Source organism: Coturnix japonica, chromosome 30 (assembly GCF_054131305.1).
Source record: "Coturnix japonica strain WE chromosome 30, WE-NBRP24, whole genome shotgun sequence".
In the NCBI taxonomy this organism is placed as follows: Eukaryota; Metazoa; Chordata; class Aves; order Galliformes; family Phasianidae; genus Coturnix; species Coturnix japonica.
In genome coordinates, this window is record NC_140692.1 from 1,869,610 (window position 1) to 1,879,533 (window position 9,924).

Genomic DNA, 9,924 nt, shown 5'->3' on the forward strand with positions numbered 1-9,924 from the left:
AAACACAGCTATGTTACTCCCAAATATTTCTTTAATCAATTGCTTGTTTTGTGAACAGCCACACAGGTTGTGCTTTCAGCCTCTCGTTTCTAAAAGGAAAGAATCAGTTCATGTTTTTCTTGTTTTCTGCAGACTTGAATAGTGCACTTATCCTGCAAACAGGCATATTTGACTAAAACATATTGAAGTGCAAAGAGGCTGGGGTTGGGGGCACTAAGAATAGTTGGAGTGAAGATATGAGACATGTAAACAGTTACCAAGAGGAAAATATTCAGGAGTCTGGGATATGATTATGAAATGAGAAAAAGTAAGAGCTCCTTAATCTTCTATTTCTTTAGGGATGGTGAAGCTCATGAATATAAATTCAAGTTATGGAGTTAAATGAAAATTACCCAAAGGTAAATGAAAACATTTCACAGTACAGCAGGAGGAGTGTGTCTGAGAATGGTCTGGACTTGTCATTATCTTCTGCACTCTGAGCAGGACTCAAAGCCCAGGAACAAAAGCAGATGCCCAACAGCAGCTCCATCAGCGAGTTCCTCCTGCTGCCGTTGGCAGACACGCGGCAGCTGCAGCTCCTGCACTTCTGGCTCTTCCTGGGCATCTACCTGGCTGCTCTCCTGGGGAACGGCCTCATCAGCACAACTGTAGCCTGCGACCGCCACCTGCACACCCCCATCTACTTCTTCCTCCTCAACCTGGCCCTCCTCGACCTGGGCAGCATCTCCACCATTCTCCCCAAAGCCATGCCCAACGCCCTCTCGGACACCAGGGCCATCTCCTACACAGGATGTGCTGCACAGCTCTTTTTCTTTACCTTCTTCATGTCAGCAGAGTATTCCCTTCTCACCATCATGTCCTATGACCGCTACGTTGCCATCTGCAAGCCCCTGCACTACGGGACCTTGATGGACAGCAGAGCTTGTGCCACCATGACAGCAGCTGCCTGGGGCACTGGGGTTCTCTTTTCCCTGCTGCACACTGCCAGTACGTTTTCACTGCCTCTCTGCCAAGGCAATGTTGTGAACCAGTTTTTCTGTGAAATCCCCCAGATCCTCAAGCTCTCCTGCTCAGAATCAAATCTCAGGGAAGTTGTGTTTCTCTTTTTTGGTGCCAGTTTAGTCTTTGTCTGCTTTGTTTTCATAGTGGTGTCCTATGTGCAAATCTTCATGGCCGTGCTGAGGATGCCCTCTGTGCAGGGAAGGCACAAAGCCTTCTCCACGTGCCTCCCTCACCTGGCTGTGGTTGCCCTACTTACCATTACTGGGTTTTATGCCTACCTGAAGCCACCCTCTGTCTCCTCTCCATCCGTGGACCTGATGGTGGCAGTTCTGTACTCAGCTGTGCCACCAGCAGTAAACCCCCTCATCTACAGCATGAGGAACAGGGAGGTCAAGGATGCTGTGAGGAAAGTGATTACCAGATGTTTTTCAAATGCAGTGAATTACCTGTCTTTTGGAATTTATGACTTGTAATGCAGCTTTTTACAGAGTTGCTCTCTCTCTCATTGTTTGTTTGTTTCATGCCACTTTGTATGTGTAATTTATTCTGCTTATTATTATGTTTTTAAATACTGTAATGTTTTTCACTAAAACCTCATTATTAAAACCAATTCTTATTCAGCCTTTACCTTTGTATTGTAGCCCAAATACACTGTGCATAATGAACCAGGCTCTCTGTGAACCTTAAAAGAATAAAGGACATGCAGTTACTCTGTCTGTCCTCCTTCTTGTAAGACATTTCTGGAGCTGTTGGGGTCGGATGTTCTCAGAAACCCACAATCCAGCAGGAAGCGCACAGCTGTTCATCAAATTGTGTGGTGACTTCAGCCTGCAACCGTTTCCAGCTGGTCCCTTGCCCAGTGTTTCCCATAACGCTGACAATGGAGTTTCAAAATATTCTTTTCTTATCTGATCTGACATCCTGCTTACCCAAGCCCCTCTGCAATAGTTGAGCCTTAGATTGTCCCCTTGTTCAAACTCAATCCCCCTTTTCTTAGACTTTGCAAATACTTTTGCTAGATTACTACATTCCGGGAAAGGGAAGATTTCAAATAACTTCCGCTCTCCACTTTCTGTCCTAGCTTGTGCTTTTTCTATTCTTCACAGCTATTCCCACTGGTTTTACACTGCCGTAATGCACACCTCATTTCAACGTACATTAAAACAAGCAAGATGACTGCAGTAATACAAAGCAACAAAGAGCTGCTTCAGCCATGCAAACTGTGGTAGCCAAGCAGTAAGTTTTTCACACAATTTGGTAAATCCAAATAAAGTATCATCTATCGATACTTGATGAAGTAGTTTAGTATGTTCCCATATTGCCTGTAGACCAGATTCTCTCTTTTGTTGTTTTCAGAGATGTAGTTAATCCAGTCCACATTGTTGTTAATTGTCACCCACCAGAACAGTGATTCAAACCCTGCAGCAATTGGATTTCTTGCCTTAAATTTATCAGAGAAACCTCTGAGCATTCCCATCAAATCTATATCTATATACAGCATTATCAAATGAGAACCCTAAGCTCCTTTTGTTCCTTCTGGGGGTGTGTGACATCCCCTTCGTGAATGCCAGGGTGAATGGTAGAGCTCGTTGAGCAAGCACACAGGTACCTCCCCAGTAAGATGGGAGAGTGGACTGTAAGATCTTCCCACAGGCCGCAACAGCACCAGAGATCTGCTCTACAGATTCCCAATCTCAAATAGTTTCCTGCTGAATCTTCCATGACATTCAAGGTCTCACTGCATAGGGAGAAATTCCCTGTAGTCCTGGTAGCTCTTACACCCTGTCTTGAGAGGCAAACTGTATGGTTACCCGTGGCCATGGGGAATGCAGGAGGGGTTTTGGCATCCACCTCAGGCATTGGAGAGAGCAGTAAAGATAGCGATTTACAGGCTCTGTTTCCCTAAGTGGCTTTCTCCTGATACAGGAGACAAATGGTGGCAGATGAGCAGAAGGTGGATTGCCAAATGGTTTAAGACCCCATCACTTGTGCATGGAACCCACTCTATATTGTACTGGTCAGGACAACAGGGGGAGATGTCTGGGGGAGATGAGCTGTGCAAAAGGAGGTGAGCTTGAACATAGAGCTGCATCTCCCATGGGAATGGTTCCATGGCAGGCTGGGAGCAGGGTGCGGTGGGCGGCACATTGCTGAGTGGCTGCTGACAGAGTACTGCACTGAGATGGGGGCACCTGATGTCTCCTTTCTTGTCAGGAAGAACTAAAAACTCATTGGGGAATGCATTCTGTCCATCTGGCGTAATAGGAAAGTGCAGCATTGTCACATCCACAGGCAGCAGGACACCAGCATCCACAGTTTCTTTCTGACTGACAGCTGAGAATTTGACAGCCTCTACGACCTCATCACCCACCACCGGGAGACGCTGCTGTCATACAACAAACTTGAGATGAGGCTGACAGAGCTGGTGCCTCAGTCCAACCCTTGCAGCAACACAGTCTGGGTGCCATGGGATGGTACAAGAGGGACCATGCCAATTCCCCTGATGATTTTGTAAGCGGTGTATAGGGATATGCTACCAATGGATATAAATCCTCCACAATTCTGTTGATAACCCTTGAATCTTGTAGTATCTGGTAGTTCCTGTACATTTTTCTAATCATGAGGATGGGTGAGTTGTATTTTTGACTCACTCCACCAACATCCAGAGTTTCTGAAAATGATCAATTATTGGCTGGATTTCTTTCCTGTCTTTGAATATGAGGAAGAACTGTTTAATCCAAACTGGCTGAGCTCCCTGCTTTATTCTGAATGCCATTGGTGCTGCAGCCTTAGCCCTTCCTTGAGTTTGCACAACAAACACCCCAGGGTGAACATGATCACTTACTTCATCTGAAATCCCAGTCCCTGCAGGGGTAGTGATCAGTGCAAAACTAAGCAGTTCTATTAACTGTTCTTCTTTTACTTCAGACTCCAGTTTTCCTTTAGACTTTATTTCAACTTCCATTTTTTCTAGTAATTCTTGCCCTAGCAAAGGCTTTGGTGAATGTGGCATCTACAAACCTTTGTGTATTCCTACCTGTTTACCTAGAATAAATTGTAAAGTCTTAAGAAAGCAAGACTTTTCACTTTGGGGCAATAGTTTCTGCTGCTGTTAAAAAGCCATTTATACATAGTAAGAAGCACCCATATCCACCAGGAAATAAACCACCTTATCCTGCTTCCCTAGCTACAGTTTCACCAGTGGATCTGGTAGGGTAAACTCTGAAATCAGAGAAGGTTCCCTCTCACTTAGCTTGGTAGGATTTCTCCACCAGTGTCCCACTGCAGTTTGCACACTGCTTTCGTTCCAGTTGGGCAGAGAAATCTTGGGGTGAGCCGAAAGTGTTCCCCCTCTCAGCTGGTCCAGCAGCCGAACAGAGCAGGTCCCATCTGGGTCACCAAACTGACTTGTGGAATCAAACTCTGAAACCCAGAGTTAGGTTATAAAGCAGGGATGTGTTTATTCAGAGCAGGGTACAAAGGGGAATCACTCCTCCTGTCTTGCACACAAGCATGCAGAATCACTACATATTTCAAAACCAAGCTCATACATATTCAACAAATCTACAGGAACTCATCTACATATTCATAGGCAGTAGATGCATGTTTTTGCTACATGTTCTGCAGTTGCTCCATGCTCTGGACAGCTCCCGCTGTCACTCCACCCCTCATAATGAGCTCTGCAGTCACTCCTGCTACAGGTCCTGTAGCTGTTCCAAGTATTGTGATAAGGAAATGAAACAAATTCCTCCAAAGGGAGGTGAACTGTGCCAGGAGGTTCAGCCCTGTGGTCACTCCAACCCCTCCAAAGAGCCCAGTGGCTGCTCCAATTCAGTCACAGGTCCTGTGGGAATACAAGAAAAGCTGTTCAGAGCAGCAGCTGTGGAGCAAGATAAACAGCATGGGAACCAAGGACAGCTCTGCAAGGAGAAGAAGAGTCTCACAGCTCTGATTGGTTATGTGCCTGCATGGACAGTTGAAAAGTGTTTTGTAGAATGCTTTGTTGACATGTAAGATGTTTGGGAAAGTTGTAAGGGCGGATGGGAAAGTTAGAAAATAACAACTTGTGAAGGTATATAAGGGATGTGAGAACTTGTAATAAACGATTTGGATCGTTCACATCTGAGTCCGCGCCGAGTCGCTGCAAATGGCGCCCACAACGTGGAGCAAATCAACCCGCGGCTGAGCGAGCCCGGTCCGGCAGCGTCGCCCGACTGAACTTCGGAGAGACTGTTTGGCGCGCACCCGCACCGTTCTGCAGGACAGAAGGTGAGCAGTCGGGAACTATGGGGAGCTCACTAACGAAGGAGCAGAAAGTAAATCTCGAAGTATTGCGGTCAGTGTTACCGTATCAGGATAAGACTGTGTCTACTAAAGCATTAGCTACTCTTCTTAAATGGATAAGCAAAAATGTCCCTGAATTTCCAAAAACTGAGTTCTCTCTCGATGGAGAACTTTGGGACAAAATCGGCTCAAAACTCTACGAGGCTTCTCTCGCTAAAGACAGAAAGGCTGCTAAGCTGTTGCCCGTTTGGAGCCGGATAATGGAAGGGATTAAGCAATCACGACGGGAAAGAATTTATTCCGACCATTCCCTGCCGCCCTCCGTCCCAACCCCGCCGCTGCCTCTCGCTGCGGGAAGCGGCCCGTGCCCGGATCCGACCGGCGGCTCCGACCCCTCCCCGATTCGGGGAGACGAGGGGCCGCGGCCGCCCCCCTTCGCGCTCCCGCCGTTCGCTCCTCCCCCGACGTTCGCCGCGTTGCCGCCCTCTACGGCGCCCTCGCCCTTCGCTCCGCCTACGACGCTCGTCGCGCCGCTTCTGCCCTCCTCCCCCCCCACGTCGTGCGCTGCTGCGTCTGTGCAGCCGGCGTGTAACGTGGTTAAAGACACGGACGGATCGAAACCAGGGGATCGTTGTGACCCCGGTCCAGAAGATCCAGAAAGAGAATCGGACGCATTTCCTCCTGATGATACTTTGAAGGAAGCAGGAATGACAAATTTCCCTACAGCGTACTGTGATGTCTTAGAGCAATGCAAAAAAGAAACAATATTAAGAAGTGATGCTGACACGTTGCAAACCTTTCCTAATCAGGTCCCCCGTTTGGAATCTCTGCCTTATGAGGCAGTGAAGGAGCTAAGGGAGTCAGTGAGAACATTCGGAGTTCAGTCAGCCTTTACATACAATCTTTTGGTTACAAACAGTGACAGTTACGCTATGACCCCTCACGATTGGAAAACTGTGTTAAGAATGATCCTCTCTCCTATGCAATACACCGTGTTTATGACTGAATATCAGCTACATAATTTGACTGATAGCTCTTTGCCTCCGACTCAGACAAATCCATGTGGCACAGCACCTCTTCAACTGTGTCAAACAGATGTCACTCACGTTCCTGAATTTGGCCGTCTAAAATATGCACATGTAACAATAGATACTCATTCTTCTTACGTATTTTCCACAGCACATACAGGTGAATGCAGTCTCAAGATTTAGAGTTTAAAGCATTAGCTAGGATGTTGTGTGCTTCTTCTATTTTAGTAATAGATCAGATGTGTATTAAACAGGATTTGATCTAATCAATGCTAGAATCTACAGGAATAGCTCTTTTAATGTTTTAGTACTGTTTGGTTATGATGTTATTAGCCTATTAATTAGCTTTTCTTAATTTGCAAAGACAAAACCTGGAAAGGAATCCCAGGCAAAGAGATGACCCTGTATCATAGAACGGATACCTCTTTTACATCCAATTAATTGGGATCTGAAAATATAACCATGCATCATTTTAGACAAAAGTGCACGCTAATAGAACTAAATTTGATGGTTTATTCTGTTTTCCAAGCAGGTGTTCCACTTGGGCTCTATATCACGCACTGGCCATGCGGATGTGGTGTACAACTGGAAGAAATCCTTCAGACCCTGAATGCAGGAGAGAATCTGTGATGGGTGAGAGAGGAAAGGTGCACCTTGAAGCAGGGGACGCCCTGCTGGCACTACCTGTCACATCCACCACCAACATGGCTTGCTGTTTCTCAAGGGTCAATAAGTATTAATGCCCCTAGTGATACTCTAGTACATTTGTCCTCTAAAATTGGTTCTTTTTGACATGATATTCCATTAAATTGTGCGATCATTAATCAATTATTAGCCCGGATAACTCAGTTGGTAGAGCATGGTTATGAACATCTTAAAAGCATTTACTGCACAAATTTTAGTGGTCATTAAAAATCAATGTATCAGAGTATATAAAAATTGAAGCCTTTTCCTGATCAGTTACGGATTAACACAATGGGACCCTCATGGATTTATTTTCAGGTTGCAGAAACTTAGGTTGCAGTACAAACATGTTTGTTCTTTTTAGTGGGTTTAACAGTAATGTTGTTATGTTGTATTTGACTTGTCTCTTTTTTCACTTTTAGAGTATTGTCAATCGAGGCCTTGATTGAGTTATAAATGATTATGTTATTAATATAAATAGCGTTATTATTTTATAGTATGGTAGTAGCTTGTCAATAAACAAAAAAGGGGGAATTGTGGGAATACAAGAAAAGCTGTTCAGAGCAGCAGCTGTGGAGCAAGATAAACAGCATGGGAACCAAGGACACCTCTGCAAGGAGAAGAAGAGTCTCACAGCTCTGATTGGTTATGTGCCTGCATGGACAGTTGAAAAGTGTTTTGTAGAATGCTTTGTTGACATGTAAGATGTTTGGGAAAGTTGTAAGGGCGGATGGGAAAGTTAGAAAATAACAACTTGTGAAGGTATATAAGGGATGTGAGAACTTGTAATAAACGATTTGGATCGTTCACATCTGAGTCCATGCCGAGTCGCTGCAGGTCCTGTGGTGATTGCAGCTTTGGCAATGAGCTCTGCACTTGTTCCAGTTCCTGCAATACCCCGACAGCCGCTTCAGCTCCTACAGTGAACCCTGTGGCTGTTAAAACCCCTGCAACAAGTCCTGGACTTGCAAACAGCTTTGCATACGTATTATTATCTGTGCATATATGTTTGCTAATTCATATGTTGTATATATGAGAAAATATTCTAAATATATTATGTATATATAAATACATTTGTCATAATTATTATCATTTTCTTTTTCTCTTTATCTCAACCCATAAACTTTAAACCACAGCACTGCCCTGAGTCCCTTACAGATCTCCTTGGGACTCTTCAATCTGACCTAGTCACGCAGTAAAGAGCACCAAAACATCTCGAAGCATTCTCAGGGAGCAGCTCCTGAAATATATTCCTTACACCAGCACTGGAAGAGGCCTCCAGTTCTCTGGTCCTTCTCTGAAGGGGCCCTGTTGTTGTGGCAGTACCAGGAAAGAGACCAGCTCTGACACAGCCATTCGTATTGCTGGCTACTGACTGCTGTGCCGGAGTGCTGCTGTAGAGACAACTGGACTGTTTTGAGTTACATAGGACCTTCAGGCCTGCACAAATGAGAGGACTTCAGAGCATTGTGGTAGTGTAAATAGAGCAGGATTTAAAAGAGCACTATGTTCTGCTGTCTGCGGCTGTACCTCCCTAAGACCCAAACAAGGTAGCAAGAGAGAAGGGCTAAGGAACAGTCAATTTTGAAAGCTTTTTAGGTATCTTTTAACCTATTCAGGAGATCTGTTTACATGAGCTCTTGGAGTGAGAAAAAAGAAAGTGGGTAGGAAAGAAGTGAAATATTTTGCAAATTTTTTTTCCTACAGATTACTGTACCATTCACAATCAAACAATGATGTATCAATAAAACATAAAGAACCATCACTGGGAACTATGTGAGGAAGATGTGCACATTATTGAAGCTGGAAGAGTGCGTATTGCAACAACTTCCAGAGAGCCTGCTTGATCTCTCTGTTCCTCATGCTGTAGATAATAGGGTTCAGTGTTGAAGGCACTACTGAGTACAAAAGTGCCACCACCAGGTCCATGGATGGGGAGGAGATGGAGGGGGGCTTCAGGTAGGAAAAAATGCCAGTGCTGACAAATAAGGAGACCACGGCCAGGTGAGGGAGGCACGTGGAGAAGGCTTTGTGCCGTCCATGCTCAGAGGGCATCCTCAGCACAGCCACGAAGATCTGCACGTAGGACACCACTATGAAAACAAAGCACCCAAAGACTAAACTGGCACTAAAAAAGAGAAACACAACTTCCCTGAGACTTGATTCTAAGCAGGAGAGCTTGAGGATCTGGGGGATTTCACAGAAAAACTGGTTGACAACATTGCCTTGGCAGAGAGGCAGTGAAAACGTACTGGCAGTGTGCAGCAGGGAATAGAGAACCCCAGCGCCCCAGGCAGCTGCTGCCATGGTGGCACAAGCTCTGCTGTCCATCAAGGTCCCGTAGTGCAGGGGCTTGCAGATGGCAACGTAGCGGTCATAGGACATGATGGTGAGAGGGAACACTCTGCTGAGGCAAAGAAGAAAAAGAAAAAGAGCTGTGCAGCACATCCTGTGTAGGAGATGGCCCTGGTGTCCCAGAGGGCGTTGGCCATGGCTTTGGGGAGAGTGGTGGAGATGCAGCCCAGGTCGAGGAGGGCCAGGTTGAGGAGGAAGAAGTACATGGGGGTGTGCAGGCGGCGGTCGCAGGCTACGGCTGTGCTGATGAGGCCGTTGCCCAGGAGGGCAGCCAGGTAGATGCCCAGGAAGAGCCAGAAGTGCAGGAGCTGCAGCTGCCGCGTGTCTGCCAACGGCAGCAGGAGGAACTCACTGATGGAGCTGCTGTTGGACATCTGTTGTTCCTGAGCTTGGAGTCCTGCTCAGAGTACAGAAGATAATGGCAAGTCCAGACCATTCTCAGAGACATCTTACTGGTATAATATGAAATATTTTCATTCTCCAACAACCGTGTACATTTAGCACCATTACTTGCATTTAATTTCATGTATTTCAGCATTCCTAAAGCAGAAGCAGCATATGGAGCTCTGAC

General features: G+C 45.8%; 1 protein-coding gene across 1 annotated transcript; it reads left to right on the forward strand.

Annotated features, from left to right (window-relative positions):
* Positions 1-4,540: 4,540 nt before the first annotated feature.
* On the forward strand, positions 4,541-7,807 carry LOC146755789 (uncharacterized). The gene is made up of 2 exons (XM_085525280.1): positions 4,541-6,474; positions 6,847-7,807. The coding sequence occupies exons 1-2, from the start codon at positions 5,289-5,291 to the stop codon at positions 6,942-6,944; spliced, it is 1,284 nt and encodes a 427-aa protein (XP_085381406.1). The 5' UTR covers positions 4,541-5,288; the 3' UTR covers positions 6,945-7,807.
* The last annotated feature ends 2,117 nt before the right edge of the window (positions 7,808-9,924 follow it).

What these genes read in the sequence shown, in the direction of transcription:
- LOC146755789 (XM_085525280.1), top strand. Translation starts at nt 5,289, where the DNA reads ATGGGGAGCTCACTAACGAAGGAGCAGAAAGTAAATCTCGAAGTATTG. An exon ending in ATTTTCCACAGCACATACAG is followed by an intron (nt 6,475 to 6,846) that starts GTGAATGCAGTC and finishes TTTTCCAAGCAG; the next exon opens with GTGTTCCACTTGGGCTCTAT.